This window comes from Podarcis filfolensis (genome assembly GCF_964270895.1).
Source record: "Podarcis filfolensis genome assembly, chromosome: 6".
NCBI lineage: Eukaryota > Metazoa > Chordata > Lepidosauria > Squamata > Lacertidae > Podarcis > Podarcis filfolensis.
Genome location: NC_139609.1, coordinates 48,730,579 through 48,746,827, shown reverse-complemented (window position 1 = coordinate 48,746,827; position 16,249 = coordinate 48,730,579). Strand labels below are relative to the sequence as shown.

At 45.1% G+C, this 16,249-nt stretch overlaps 1 protein-coding gene across 4 annotated transcripts in view; it reads left to right on the top strand.

The window, feature by feature from the left end:
- Window positions 1-16,249, top strand: part of ZSWIM5 (zinc finger SWIM-type containing 5) — a 121,502-nt gene that overhangs the window by 99,438 nt on the left and 5,815 nt on the right. For all 4 annotated transcript variants that reach the window (XM_083619817.1, XM_083619819.1, XM_083619818.1 and 1 more), the window contains exons 5-10: window positions 7,935-8,114; window positions 9,349-9,525; window positions 12,407-12,553; window positions 13,251-13,388; window positions 14,080-14,340; window positions 15,233-15,368. In XM_083619817.1, coding sequence (XP_083475943.1) covers window positions 7,935-8,114; window positions 9,349-9,525; window positions 12,407-12,553; window positions 13,251-13,388; window positions 14,080-14,340; window positions 15,233-15,368 — 1,039 coding nt within the window. The remainder of the gene's footprint in view (window positions 1-7,934; window positions 8,115-9,348; window positions 9,526-12,406; window positions 12,554-13,250; window positions 13,389-14,079; window positions 14,341-15,232; window positions 15,369-16,249) is intronic.

Genomic DNA, 16,249 nt, shown 5'->3' with positions numbered 1-16,249 from the left:
TCAGTTTATTTGTCCAACTAGCTTCATATTCTCCGCAGCTATCCAGGGTCTCCAACAGAAGCCTTTTTCTCATCATCTGCCAGATTCTAATTTAATTGGAAATGCCAGCAATTGAATGTGGGATATTTTTATGCAAAGCATATGCTCTAAAACTATGGTGCCTCCCTGAGATATGGTTGTCCCCGTCCCCTTTTCACAGGCTTGTCTTGCAATTTAATATCTGAGTTTGGAGAAACTTTTGCCCTCATGTTCTTTATCTGCATAGGAAATGAGTAATGCATAGAAAGCTAGCTTGCCTTCAGGCCACATCTTTGCCTTTTAGCAGCCAGGGCAAGTGCCTGCCACTGTCAGTTAGCGTAATAGAGGCCTGTAGGCTGCCATGCAAACAGCCTCTTTGAACTTTGCTTGTGGCTGAAAACTGGGGAAGAGATTTATATTCCAAGACAATCTGCCATAGCCTTTTATTTGGGAGATGGTGGTTGAGTTTTGATGTCACAATAAACCATGGTTTATCTTGATGAGAAAGAGCTGCAGTGAGCCTTTAGCGCTCTTTCCCCTCGCCCTCCCCCAGCCTGGCCAGCTGCAAGGAAGAGATTGGAAGCTTCAGCTTCCATTTTTCACTAACTGCAGTTTAACCAATGCTTTGAAGTGGGCTTGTCTCAAACAAACCATGGTTAGGATTAACCACAATTTGTCAGTTTGGGACAAAATGACAAGTTTTGGTTAATGTGAAACAAAAGTGAAGCTTCCAAGCTCTTCATGACTGCTAGTAATGGGGAGTGTGTGAACCCGAATTGTGGATTGTTCCTGTCATAATAAAGTTGATCAAATAAACTGTGTTTATTATGATGTCCAAATGCAACTGCTATATCTTTCAGGGCAGCTAGCATTTATCCTGCAAGCCAAGAAGCCTGCTGTTTCTATCGGCCAAATTGAGTAGTGTTTGATCCAGATTTGAAATGAAAATAGTGCTGCAGCCCAGGCCTGAAGTACCGCCGAGTTTGTACTGTTAGAGGTGATGAGAGGAATATTCTTGCCAGGCTGAACCCAGCACTGTGTTTGATCTTTAACAGAGAGAAAGAGAGAGGGACCAGGAGTGCAGCAATGTATATCGGAATACTCAATGCAACTCGTCAGTATAAATGTGTATATTTTCATGTATAATCTTAGCTGGGATAGCAGTAAGAGAGGGGGACACAGAGAGGCAAGGGAAAGAAGGACTGAGAGCCCTGGAGCAAGGAAATATGTGCCTACTGACCCCCGAAGACAGCTCTGAAGTCAAGACTCCCCTTTCACAATTTGTTTCTAAGCCTTTAGCATATACTGCCTACATGTTTTCAGGGTTTTCTTTGCATTCATGAGAGAAAGCCTGTCTTTCAAGGTTTGTGCCAGATCCAGCAAAATCCTGTGGAAGCAACACTTAATAAGTGGGACCGCAAATCTGTCAGCCCAAAGCAGTCTGGGTTATCTGTATGGAAAGGCATAATGAGGATTGAAGAAACGGTTCATTGCTACCTTTTAGAGATGGTTTGCAGATTGTCATTCTCCCTTCTTTTGGGCAAGCCAGACAATTCCTATCCTCACCCCCCCCCCAGCTGCCATGTCTGTTTGGGCTTTGTGGAGCATGAGTGTCACAAGAGTGTTGCAGGTACATATTAAATCATGCTCACAACACCAGCTAGGTGACAAACAGCATAGGCTGCTTCTCCTTATTTGGAGGCTGAGTGCTTCCTCCACTATGCCATTGCTGGGGGGGGGGGGAAGGTGCGCGCGTGTGCTTGCCCAACCATTTAAACATAAAGAGAGAGGGAAGCACCATCAAGAGAGGAGGGAATGTGTGAGCCAAAGGCTCATTCATGTAATGCCAAATAATGGTTCGTGGAGCAAGGCTGCCCCAACCCTGCTCCTTAGACCTTTTCTGCCTCTTATGGACCTTATGAAAATTATGTATTCCTTCTCTCCAGAGCTAAAGAATACCTCTCCCTTTTAAAGGCTGCAAACAACACTGTTCCACTGCCCCCCAGTAAGGCACTTCACCCTTTTCCTTTATAGGTTGGCGGGGGCACCAAGTTAGAAAGCATACTTTTATATTCCAGAAAGGCCTTACTGATCTTTGCAGGAAGAAGAAAGCTGGCCGTCCTGAACTACATGCTTTCAAGCTCAGGCTGAATTATTCCACTTGAAAACCTCTATCTAGTTAGCAGTGTAAACTGAGATCTATGTTAAGCATAACAGCATCAGCAAAGGTTCATCTAGCCTGGGAAGCCCAAAAGCGAGACATGAGCTCAATAGCCCTCTCTGCATCTTGCTTTCCAGCAACTGGTATTCAGATCCATGGTTCACGGAAAGGAGGGCTTTTATTCCCAGTAACGTCGGACATTTCTTTAAAGCACAAATGGTGTGTGCAGATTATTCTGCCAGTTGAAACACAAGAGCAAAGCTAATATTGCCATTGCATGAGAATCTTTGGGGCTTTAATTGCTGCAGTGCACTATTGGAGATTAGATTCTAATTGTGAGAAGTAGATTGAAAACAGTTGGACTACAGCTTGACCTTAATCTCTCTGGAGACAGTTTATGTATTTCCTTTGTTTACAGTTGGGGATTGGGCTAGGTTTGCAGGGGGGTGGGGTAGAGAGAATAAAATGAGGGGGAAATAGGCTTAGTTCAGATGAAACACACACACAAAAAAAACAAGCCTCAGGCTCCACAAGCTCCAATTACTTCCCACACTTCCTGGTTTTCCATAAACTATAATTTGCCATTTTGTTTGGACTCAAGTCAATAGAGGAAGAGGAGGGAATGTGTGAGCCCAAGGCTTGTTCTTGTAGTGCCAGATTATGGTTTGGCATTATTACATCTGGACTTTGGGTTTTGGTTTCAGTTCAGTCAGTGGCACTGTGGTCACCTCTGGTCTCTCCTTATGATGGTGGTGTTCAAGATTCCTGTCCTCAGAAACATCTGCACATTGCGGAGGGTCTTGGGAGTGTGTTTCTAGGCACATTCTCAGTTTGTGTCAGCACCAGTGAGACCTGGGGGGGGGGTGGTCTAAACTGCTACTCTATGCATGGACAAGTCCTTTCTCTGCCATTACAAATAATATCCTTGTAGAACTCCTTATAGGCATCTGTGAAATCCTGGCCATGGAAAACTGTGGTCTTAAGAGAAAAATGGTAAAGTTTTCCTTTTCTTAATCTGCTATCATCCTGATAAAAATTCTTTTTAAAAAAGATCTAAAGATAGACAATAGTTGAGTATACGTATGCCTATGCGAGAGAGATTTTGAAAGAGAGAAGAAGGTTGTGCTAAGAATTTTTTAATGAGATTTTATGAAAATGTATTTAATAAATAAATACAGTACATTGGTAACAGTATACTATTTTGAGTGGAAGGAGCAGCTTTTTTATAAAGTGCCGCTAAAGGGTTTACGGTGAGACAGTTTTCTGGAATTGTGTCTGTTTTAAATGGATTGTGTCTATTTAATATTTTTAAGTGGGGCTATAGCTTAAAAGAGAATGTGCTTTGTATTCATAAGATCCCAGGATCCCTCTTCAGGTTAAAAAAGGACACAAGGAATTATTCTGGGTGGATTGGACATTACTGATAGATGAACCAGCACTGGAAGGCAAGTTCATGTGTTCAAGATGATATGGGCAATATTAATATATGCACCTTTTCAAGGTGATATGGAAAAGCCAGTTGTGCAGTGACATAAATAGCAGTACTGATTACTAGGGGTTTTAGTATATGTACCACTTGGGCTAATTTTAGACTTAACCACTCCCATGTGAACACTGCTGTGTCCTTTTCCATGGTGCTTTCTGTGAAGCTGTAATATTTAAATACTGCTTACACCGTGCATATCACCTAGTCATTGGAAAGTAGTCTGAAAGGCAAGGTATAACATTTTCAGATTAGATAGAGTGCCCATGCACACCAGCACTGACATCTCCAAGGATATGCCCACACAATTGGGTGGTGCACAAGACATGGAGCATTTAAACACACCACATTAAGATGTCCTTTCGGCAGCTCTTACATGAATGTGATAACCTTAAAAATGGCTCAAACTCAAGCAAGCATTGATAACATTAGTCATATTCCATGAGTTCTCAGTCTGAAGAGAGAAACATACTTTAGCTAAAATCTACCTGTGTTTTGGAAAGGGTGGGTCTTCATCATTCATATGAGAACCAAGTAAACATTTCTTTAAAATTGGTCAAACAAAGCTTAGTCCCCTAAACCAAATAATCAAGTGTTCAACGTGCATACAGAGGCTAGGTGAGGGCAGGGCAGTTGAAGACTGCAGACCTAGAGACAGGTCAAGCATCATAGGCTACCACAGATTGCAGAGTAAGCTTAGTTTGCAGATTGAGTTGCTGCAGAACATGCAAAGCACAGCATCCATACAGGTTGTCAGTTTTTCATTGCTCTTAGGCTCTGAAATAATGGTGTCAGCAACAGTCAGGGCTTGCGCTAGAAAGACCGTTTCACATCTAGTACAGAATATACTGGTTCTCATTCCATTTCCTTCAAAGCATATCCATCTGGATCTCTATCAAAGGTAACATAAGGTGGACATCTGGTAGCTTACTTTGCATTGGTATTGTCCAAGAGGTAGGATACTACTGAGGATTGAACATACGCCAGATTCAGGAGTTCAGGTCAGGGATGTCTTGTTGTTACTTGCACACTTTTCAGAAACCAAACATGGGCAAGTGTAATCTGATCCCCTTCCTTCCTTCCTTCCTTCCTTCCTTCCTTCCTTCCTTCCTTGTTTGCTTCCTTGCTGGTAGCAAAGCATTCTAAGTCTCACTTCAGTGGCAGTTCCTGCATATCAAACTTGTGTAATAGTGGTTTCATTTGCATGTCATGGTAGACTAAGCTATGACTTACCAGGACTGTGAAAAGATGCTTGTTCATGGAGAGGAACTGCCACATACCTGCTTTGTTCCTCTCTAGTCTTTTTAGAACAGTGCAGCAGCTAAGCCAAGGAAACTTGGAATCATGGTTAAGGTTTGTTCTCCTTAACTATGATCTGTTTGCTATCATCACTTGTAATCCTTTGGATCTAACTCATTTGATGGAATACACTCAGTTAATCCTGCTGCCACTTTTGGTGGGCATCAAATAGGTCTTGCAGATCTTAGGGACATGTGTAGCTTGTCAGTTAGCTAACCAAATTCCTACACAGTTCTCACATGCAAGTTTGTCATCTATTCATAGAAACAAATTCTGCACTCCAACTCCTGGATTCTGTCATTCCAAATCTGAATAAAGTTCTCTCTTTTTCTCATCGTGTCCCCTGATGTGAAAGTGCACATTCATGCAACAAATCACTTATGAAGAGGTAAATAGATATTCAAATTGGTGTGGACACAACCAGAGGAAAAGCATAGGCCCAGCCAGCCTTGTTCACACTGGATAGCTATGATGGTTTATAATTAACATCATATTTCTGTCTATATAAAAATATCAATGTTTGTAAGTTGAAGTTGGATATTTGCTGAAATAGAGACATTCTAAACAGTGCCAGTGTAGGTTTCTGCTTTTCCCACACAAGTTGACAAACTATTTTTGTTGATTCTATAAGTCGGCTATGGTATCTTGAGAAAGCATTGCATATTTCCAAGTTGGCACTGCTGCAGTTTCAGCATCCACAAGAGAGATGTACAACTTTGATATGAATGAATAACAAATTATACATTTATTGTCTAAGAAACATAATTGTGCAGAAATGATTTGTGCTTTAGTACTTCAAGGAAGTACCGTGATGCTAGTGGGCTCTGACCAGTGTTCTGTGTTAAGTCATATGTTGATGACACTCATTCTGTGTAGCTTATTACTCTCCCCCAACACAGTAACTAGTATCAGATTTCAGAACAGGGCAATTAGAGAGCGGTCTATCCCCTGTCATTCACTTCCAGCAGCCTGAGGTTTAGATCAGCTGTTTTGTATAAACCCAAAGGAGAGTTTAGAAACCTGCCACCCAGGAGCCAGCTCTGTGAATTACTTTATGCTGAGCATCGTGGCACTCTCCCAGCCCTTTATCAAAAGAACTGACTCTTTAAATTGGCAGCGTTGGGGAAACAGCTCTGCTGCAGGCCATTGAACTCCATGGGAGGACTTGCCGGCTGGGAGACTTCAAAAGCCAGATCTATAGAGCTGCACTCTTTTACCCTGTATGAGGAAAGGGAAAGAGACTCTTAGAAGTTCAAGGGTGGCTGCCCTGTATTTGTGGTTGGGCCCCAAAAGGAAATGCCAGGAACTGCCCCCAGACAGTTCCATGCCGCTGCTGTTCAGAATGCTCTGGAGGCGGAAAAAAGTCCTGCTCGTTCTCCAGAGCTTTGTGGAAAAGTCTGAGCTGCTTAAAAGAAGGCTGGAGAAGGAGATTAACAGACTCTCAAGTGGGGGTGAGGGCAAGATGAACAAAACAGAATGGGCAGACATGGATGGCTTTTGCTGCCCTATAGCCCAAACCTGCAGCCTACCAGATCTGAACAGAGCCCACCAGCGGTGTGTGGAAGCCCACCAGGTCCTTGGCAGAGTTCCTGTTTTAGCAAACAGGCAAGTGCAAGAGGTTTACAGAGCCCCTGGTAGCCCCACACATAGCTGGTGGGCTCTGTGTTGCTTAGTAGGTCATATATTATGCAGACCTGCTGCATTCTCTGGCTGCGAGTAGAATTGGTAATTTCCCAAGCCAGCAGGAAGAGTCCCAGTCAGTGCCAGTTGTGAGAGGAGAGCAGCCTGCTTAGTTGGAGTTGTGCAAAGCTCAAGATTAGCTCTGGATATAATGATACCTTTTCCTTACAGCATGTTCTCTTGGTGGAAACGTATGCAGGTTTTTGAGTTACATAGAACTCCTGCAGGACGTGAAATTGGCCCAATCAAACATATAACTGTGTGTGCATGCATGTGTGTGTTCTTTAGGACTAGCATAAACAGCTTTCTGCTATAGAGCTTGCACTGAAGGCTGAATTCTCTTCCTTGGCTAGAATAAGGTTCTGTACCACAGGACCAAAAGCTTGACACTATTTTTAGTATGGTATGGTTGAAATTGTCTTGCCTTTGCCTGTAACTAAGAATAAAAGCATCAATGAAGTAGACTGCAGTCCACAAAAACGTTTGCCATAATAAATTTGTTAGTCTTTAAAGTGCCACAAAACTTTCTATTATGATTAACAAAGAGGCATTGTATGTTGCTTTAGGGCAGATGTGGCTATTCTGTGGCTCTCCAGATGTTGCTGGACTATAGCTTCCATCAGCTCCTGGTAAGGGATGATGAGAGTTGTAATCCAAAAACTTACGTAACTATCTCTTCCTTGCCTCTTCTATGCATTCTGATCACTCTTTTGTTTGACAGCTATGCCAGGATCACAGTAAGGAGTATTATGCCAGCAGGGTGCTATGAAAAACTTCAAGTTTGGGGGGAGTAGTTTTCAGAAATTAACATCAAAAACCTCTTCAATGCAAATAGACTGGAGAACAATGGCAGATGAAATGCCATTGTGATATTTCTTTTCTAAAGTGGAGCAATCGTTTACTGGGTAAAAATCAGGTTATCATTCGGAACTTCTGACTCTTGGGCTTGCTGCAGTATTTTAAAGCAGTCTTTGATGTGCATTTCAAACAGGAATTTTGTCCTGGCAGATCGAAATAATCTCAAATGCATATGCAATTATTGTCTCCCAAATTCCATCTCTCAAGAATACAGTGGAGTTTCTGTATGGAAAAAATGTTGACTTTAGCTGTTTATTTGCTTTTATAAATCCTCCCTTGCAATGTGCAGTGCATTTCCCTGAAGCAAGATGTGGATGTTTCTTTTAAAAAAATCCCCAGGCAGGGAAACAATGTTGGGGTAACCTTGCTGCATGCTTACACAAGATACCAGTGAATAACTCCTTCTGCATTTCTGCACCTGGTTCATTCATACAGGGGCCCTGTGGGTGTGTGTGGTGTTAAATCCACACTGTACACTAGAAGAGAAGGGATGCTGGCTGCGACAGCTGCGGAAGTGGGGAGATATGGATGTCTGCCCGCTGGAGGATGGGAATTACGGCAATGAACTTCCCAACATCACTAGTGCACTTACTCAGAGCTCCAGTCACAGGCAAAGTAAGTTGGGGGTGAGAGTGTCTTGTCTTCTGCTATGTAATGTTTTTCACACTGGGGAACCCCAGTGTTATAACAAGCTGTTGAACAAACAAAAAACAACTGGAAAGACCCCGACTGTGCTCAAATATAAAAGCTTGCTCAGGTGAGAGATTATCCCTATTGTTGTCTCTGCATGCCAGTTGGTAAACTCCTCTATGGAAGTACCAGGGTGATGTTTACAGTATGGAGACATGCAGCCCTATCAGTAGGGTTTCTTCCACACTACACACTTCATACATGTTCTGTTTAAAATAGCTCATTGAGAGGGAAACTGCTGAAATGCAAATGTTGCCTGGCTTGAATTCTTAGAGCTTTTGGAATACTGACTTTTCCCATTTCTATTTCTAGGTATCTCTGGTGGCTCATGCTTTCCCCACCCCATCCATTCTCTTGCTATCCTTCTCTTTATCTACGTTTGCTGGGTTTGGGTCATGGGAGGAATGGTTATCCACGGAGGGCTGGTACTGCTGTGGGATTGGTCGTTTTGCATACTACTACTACTACAAACAAGAACCAATACATTTAAAAAGAAGAAGTTAAAGTTCAGTGAACCCTTTCAGTGTCCTCAAATATCCCCTGTGCTGCATTTCGTTGTGATGAAGCCCATTCGTATAGCTGGAACTTTAGGGTGAAGTCTGCACAAGCACCAGCGGTGTACTTTGCATTGTGAAGAGTCCATTGCAACCCTTGTAGAGAGAGGAAACTGCATCCGTTTTGTTTTGTAGGGCGTTTAGCAATTCTAAGCATAATTAGTTATTGGAAGCCTCCTCCCATTAAACTTCGAACGCTCCCACAGTTTGGATTAAAAACCCAAAGCTCCTTAACTGTCAGCCCTCCTCACCCTTTGGCCTCAAATCTATCTCTAAATTGGACAGCTATTTAGATTGAATGCATGCTGATTTGCCCTAATTAATTTATAGCAGTGGTACAATCTGGGATTTTCAAGTCTTTGCTTGCCAGCAGTCCTGCTGCAAGCAGGAGGGATATATTAGACATGCGTGGTAGCAAATCTCTAGTGAATTACTTTGTTTGGATATGTTTACATTTTAAAAACATGGTGAAAGGAAATTCTGCTTATTGTGGTCTGGTTTGTTGTGGTGATGGCTGAGCACCTCAGTGGTCAGACCCATGGTGGCAAACATTAACCAAGTCCATGCAACACACTTGGCTACCCTGTGTGCTCTTTTCCTTGTAGGCTCTTTAGCAAGGTCAAGACGCACAGTGTTCACTCGTGCCATCGAAGGTTGTGACCTGCACTGGCAGGATAGCCACCTCCAGCGGATAATCAGCAGCGACTTCTACATCTCTCCCTCTTATCAAAGGGAGGGTGAGGGCCTCCTCTTCAACTCACAAGGACAGCCTTTGTGGCTGGGTAAGATGTTACTCTTCTTGGTAGCAGCCATTATGTTCTTGCTTGGTAGCACACTACTCTGGGGATTCCAGTATGCTGAAGGAAGAATATTGTGTTTGCTCAAGAGATGACTGGAAAATTAAATTTGGAATCCTACTCTGGTAAAATAAGAAAAGTACACATTCGTGGTCACTTTAGGGAAGAACACATCATCTACTCACCTTGCGGAACCTGAGAATTTATGGCATCTAGTAATTTCCTATGCAGACTTGGGTCCCTTAACAAGAAGCTTGTGCCTGGCCTCAAAGACATCTAACCTGGCCTCTGGTCCTTTCCTTGGGATACCAAGGGACAGCTTAATCTAAGCAGTTGTGTTAGCAGGAGCCAGTGTAACGAGTCCTGCAAGTGCAACGGGGTCTCCTCCCTCTCCTTCCCTGCACCTCTTAAATTGGCTTGTGGTTGGGGTTGGAAGAACCCCTCAAACAGAACACTGGGGAAGGGGAGGGGAGATAGTTCCATCTGGCAAGCAGAAGTATTGATGGAATGGTCATATAGCACAACACTGAATTCCTTTATTTCTTGAAACTTTCTCTGTTTCAGGATGGGGAAAGCCTTATACTACACAGTAAGTTAAGTCCGTTGCCTTGGAGAAGTTTGTCCAAGGCAGTAATGCCAACAAAGATGGTTATCTGCCTGACACTAAACAGGAGACTCCACGTCTATGGTTCAAACATTAAGCTGTGGTAGCAGCTATACAGGAAGAAGATAGTGTGTGTGTCTCAGCAAGGCCAAAACCAAGATACCCAAACTCCTTCACACTGCAGATGTGCTTAGTCACATGTTGTCAGAGTGCTATAGGTGTGGTCATCACAGGAAGACAATTTTGCAGTTTCTGCCAGAGTCTCTGCTTCTACAGCTGAGTAGTCAGGCTGCACCATCAAGAGCAACATTTGCTATGCTATTCAGAGTACTGAAGTTCAGGGACTCTCTAGCACCCCACCAGAGCTGAACCAACTGCACCAGCAACCCAAGTGATTGCTTGGGGTGGCAATATCTTAAGGCGTGCCAGTGAAGCTGGGGGGTGCACCTGTCTCATCCCTTGCAGCAGATGTGCCTGGGCACAATTCAAGTACCACAGCCTGGCATCCATAGCAATGCAAGAGATCCTGAGTGGCACCATTTGAATCATGTGGAACAACCATCTGGAGCCACAAAAAGTTCTGGATGAAACTTTGCTTTATCCTGCTCCTCAGGCCTCAGTGGTTAACATAAATTCCTCCCTAGCTTGCGAGATGTCTGACTTGCCAAAGGAATTAATCCCACACGTTGTGATTCTGAAATGTTATTGTCTTGTCTTCCCACTCTCTGGGTTTTTTTGGAGCTCCTCCTAGAGGACATCAGCAGCACCATGGAATTGCTTTTGATTTGCCAGCAGCATTTGAATGATGCCGTGCTTTATATGATGCACAATCACTAGAGATTCTTTTTGAAATGTTTGTGCCTCAAGCCTTCTGCTCATCTGTAGCCTTTAATAGCAGGAGATTTGGAGGAGGGAGTATAGCTGCATTTTAAAGGCCTTTGGAGACCTTGTAGAAAATGCTTCCTTTAGAGGAAGTCATGCTCCTCTGGCTTTGGCTTCTATGTTTCCCCACGGCAGAGACATTTGCAGAGGAGCGGGCCCTTTGTTGCTTCCCCCCCCGACCCCCCGTGCGTGTCGTCTGTTCCCCCTTATGACCGCTCCCTCAGAGTCACAATCCTCTCCACAGCAACTGTGACTTCAGGTGGAGATCAACCAGCAGGAACAGATGAATTTCTGTGCCACACAATGGTGTTGCTCACAGGGGCAAGCTGTTTCCGAGTAATTGAGATCCTCAGGAATGACGCAAAATGCACACTCAGTGGAGAAGTGCTTCCAGTGAGGGATTCAGGGAGATGAGCCCAAGTTGCAGGATGAGATGCAAGTCTTTCCTAGGCAAGGAGAGTTGAGAGGTGTGAGGGGTGGAACAGCTAAGTGTGGCCCTTTTTAGGATGGAGCTGGATGCGGGGAACATTTTCAGCATCAGTTATACAAAGCAAATGCAGATGCCTCTGTTCCATTGGAAATCCAGCATGCCAGGGAGAAGGCCAGGCTGAAAACCTTATCCTTTACTTGGCAGCTTTCCCTATGAAACACAGGTCTTTCCTATGAGGAAACATCTTAACATGCAATTCCTCACCTGCAGTTGGAAGTCTAGGAGCAACATGCACCACATGCTGTTTCTGCCTGTTTGGAATCAGCCATCATCTTCAAAGTGTCTGGCCATTGCATAAAGACTAGTTTCAGTTGATGGAATATAGGCAGCTGCTGTATACCGAGTCAGACCCCTGGTCCATCCAGCTTTGCTTTGTTGATACTGACTGGCACCAGCTCTCCAGGGTTTCACACGGGGGTCTCTCCCAGGACTAGCAGGGATTGAACCTGGGGCCTTTTGCATAGGAAGCATGTTGTTCTCTTCCACTGAGCCCTCCCCTTAACTTGATGGGTGGTGTAGGACTTGGTTGCATTGGAAAGTAAGAGGTGGGTCCTTTGTTGTTTCTGGCAGGAGCAACTGTGGGCTGGCAGGATTAGGAGCTGAACCGTGTGATCAGAATAACATAGGGCAGCCCCCCTTGGTCTTTGTCACTTCAGATTACAGGTGGATGACTGTATATTTGGAAATTCTTCTATGTAAAACAACAACCCCACGTAATATTTATGCACACATGGTTTGGTTCTAATAAAGAACAAGGCAACAAAATAGAGAATTTAGATACAGAAATTGAATCCCAAGCTCCTGATCATAGAGTTGATTTGCTTACATAGACAATACCATTTGCCTATATTGCCAGCTTAATTGCACACACTGTTTGTATTATGCCACAGAACACGTTCCCACAGCCTGTGCCCGTGTTGATGCCCTTCGTTCCCATGGATACCCTAAGGAAGCACTCCGTCTAACGGTGGCTATTATCAACACCCTGAGGTTGCAACAACAGAGGCAGCTGGAGATATACAAGCATCAAAAGAAAGGTATGAGTTGGCCTGTTGTTGTGGGTTTAGGCTGGCCATCGAAGGATAGTTAGGTGCTTTTATGAGCATTGTAGCATCCAGCAGGAGCTGCCTAGAGCTTTTCCAAACAGTAAAACAACAACAGCCCCCAAACCCCTCTTCCAACATTTTTGACTCATTCCACCTCCTGAGAACACCTGTCCCTGGATGGCTGAAGAGGCAGCTGGTGAATTGGCAGAGGCAGCTGAGATGGAGGGGGAGGGAGGGTAGGATTCTGGTCCCATTTTCAAGGGTGAACAGATCCAACAGATCCCCATAGGACGGGTGTGTCAAGTTGTGGGACAACAGCTTTGCTCATCCTAGAATTCTGCTTATCATGCCCTTGCAGCTGATGCTGAAACTCTGTGCTGACTTTGGGAATTTCCCAAGCCGAGAGTCAAAGTCTTTTGTCTGAGGTTGGGAGCCAGGACAGTGACCAGCTCACCTTGCCTAATAGTAAGCTCAGTCTTGTCACAATGGAAGAACATGGTACCAACACAGCAGATGGAAAGGGAGGTGTATTACAGGGGAGTCTTGACTGTCCTCTGCCAGGCTTGTGAAACTTTGTGCCTTGGAAGATGGAACCAGAGATTATGCCTCTTATGGCAGAAAGGAAGGATCATAAGTAATTACTGTGGGATTTTCTCCCCACTCCCCTTATTCTGTTTGCCTACTCCAGAACTGCTGCAGAGAGGAGCAACCACCATCACAAATCTGGAGAGCTGGGTGGGGCACCCCCTCAATCCCATTGGCTGCTTATTTCTCACTTTGACAGAAGCATGTCGAGTAGAGGATGAAAACTGCCTTGAAATTTCAGGTATGAGACTGCCAAACCCTGAGCCCAGAGCAGAGTTTCTGCTCTTTCCCTAAGCTTCCATGTTGGAGCCATTTTCAAGTTTCTGCTGTTGCAGTCTATAGAGTTGGAAGAGGCTATTTATTCTGTTGTGGTTGGATTCCTGTGGGACACCCTGTGCTGACCAGAGGAAGAGGTCTTTGGGCAAACCATTTCTGTGAAATATGCAAAAGCCTGTTGTTGGTCCCAGAAACAAGACTGTCTGAGTGTTCAGCTGCCTCCGGCCCAACATACCCTGTCAATCAGGGAGGGAGAAACTGTAGCCCTCCAGATATTGCTGGTGTCCAACCTCCATCAACCCCAGCCAGCATGGCCAGAGTTGAAGGCCAATGACAACTGAAAAGTTGTAAGTTTTCTCTCCCTGCTGTAGGTAAATTGAGGGGCTCAGGTGCTTTATGGCCTTCCTACCTTCAGCTCCCCAGTGCCGGTATGAATTAAAGAACTGTGAAGCTCAACACAGCTCAGCCCAGTACATCTGGTCACGTGAGCAGTGCCAGGAGGCAGGCACTGTGCTGTCTTCTAAAAGCAAGTAGGCTAAGAAGGACCAATGGCAGTGATGGAGCCAGTCAGGCTATGAATTTTGGAAGAAGGCAGGAGGGAGACCCTACCTGGAGGCTGCACTGCCCATCTTATTGATCACTGTCTTCTCCATCAGATGCTGGTGATGCCAAGCCTCCCGTGTATCAACATGTGCCTGTGGCCAATAGTTGCCCTGAGAGCGGGGAATCCTACCTATCCCTCGCTTTGGAAGTCACGCTGATGGGGATGGGGCAGCAGCGGGTGATGCCGGAGGGCCTTTATGCTCAAGACAAAGTGTGGCGCAACGAGGAACAAATCATTGCCCGCTTGCAGGAGCTTCAGCTGGATGCTGTGCTGGTGCAGACGCTACGCAAACAGTGTATCCTGCTCCTGGAAGGTGAGAGGACTGAGATGCTGCCCTCAACTGCTCTGGAGGAAGGAGGCTAAACCTACTACCCTGAAACAGTCTTAGGTTCCCTGCATTAAGCAGTATATTCCCAGAAAACCCCCCTTGATCACAATAACTTATACCAATCATGTATGGGTGGTCAGAAGGCTATTTGAATGGAGCAATGTATGTATTATGGGATGGGGGTTGGGACCATAATGAGATAGGATCTCAAAAAGACATGTTCTCAAAGAGAGGTACTCAATATATATATCACCCTTCCCTGAGCACTAGAAATCCCACCAAAACCAAAAACAAGCCCCTCTTCTTATGCTTTAACTTGATGCTCTCCATACAGTTTGTTTTCCCCATTTTCCCCTACACTCACAAACCCACTTAAAACACACGATGCTGGTTTGAGGAGGTTTTTCAGTGAAAAGGAACCCGTTGCAGTGGGGATTGCAGCTCCTCTGTCGCAAGGCTCCCCACTTGCAGCTGTGTCGAGAAGGAAATCCGAGTCAGCCTCTTGCAAATTTCTGCTTTCCCCATGCTCTCCCTGTGCCAACATCTTCAAACCTCTGCAGTCCCAGTATATGGAGGAGGAGTTCAGTGTGTGGCCAGAGCAGCAACGGGCGGGGGGGGGGGGGCAGGGAGACTGTCTTTTGCCCCCTGCTAGCTTCTGGTGCTGTGCTTCTGATTCCTTTGGGTCTGCAATTTCAAAATCAAGTATGCCCTTCCCTTAGGAACCCAGCTTCTTTGGTCTGAATCTCTACTATATAACAGAGGCCAGTTGGGAGGTATCCTCTTGCTTGCGGGACTGTTGAGCCAGCAAAACTCTCTGGCTTAAATTCAAAGGGTCTGGTTGCAGGATAGACGCTGACATGGCTCTGCTCCTGACTAGGTGGCCCTTTCAGTGGCCTTGGCGAGGTCATCCATCGCGAAAGCGTCCCCATGCACACCTTTGCCAAGTACCTGTTTTCTGCCTTGCTGCCCCACGACGCTGACCTGGCCTACAAGCTGGCACTGCGCTCCATGAGGTTGGTACCACCTTTCCCCTTCCTTCATTTAATAAAAGGCAGTTTGCAATACAAAGGTGGGAATGGCAAGTGCCCCCCCCCCCCCAAGATTGCTCTGCATCTTCAATTATACTGTCCTCAAACTTCTCCAGCATCCAGTTTGCTACAGTACTATTTATTTTCCTGGCAGGTTTTTCAAGGAAGAATTAGTATGCATTTTCCTTTAAAAAGGAATGCAAAGACAAAGTTACTGATTAGCAGGTGCGGTTGGTCTGTTTCATCAATAGGCTGTTTATTCCTTACTTATATAGGTGGTGCTTTTTGTTTGAAAACGGGTATTTTAGTCAGAACAGAATTCTGAAATTCTAAGGACCCAGTAGTTCTAGTATTGTCACGTGGGTTTCAGGCAAATCATAGTGATGTGAGTACAGAACTGGAGGGTTGGGAATGCTCCCTGATGGGGACCCCACATACCACCCTTAGTAACCAATGCAAAGAGTCTGCTTATAGCTGCTCCAGCCAGATAGAAGAGCCGGTCCCCATGACACAACCAAGCTGGCTCAGCGAAACCACATGGACATGCAGGATCCCAGGAGAGGAGGCTTTGCTTCATCCTGGCCTTTGACTGCTTTACCATGAGAGGCTAAGCCAACGTTTGGCTCACAGTGTTGTTGGAATGGGGATTCCGGCTTAAGCTCTCTCCTCACTTTCCGTGAGCGGCAACCCTCAGCTATGGCCTGGCAGTAGGAAGAATGGAGGGTGGGAGAAAAGCAGCTGCAAAGTGTGGGAGCCCTGCACGTCCACAGAGTCTCACTGAGCCACAGTTTGTTTTGTTGTGTCGTGTGAACCAGATTGTGTAGTGCGTTGAAAAGAGTAAGCAGGCTACTACTGGCTAGAGCAAT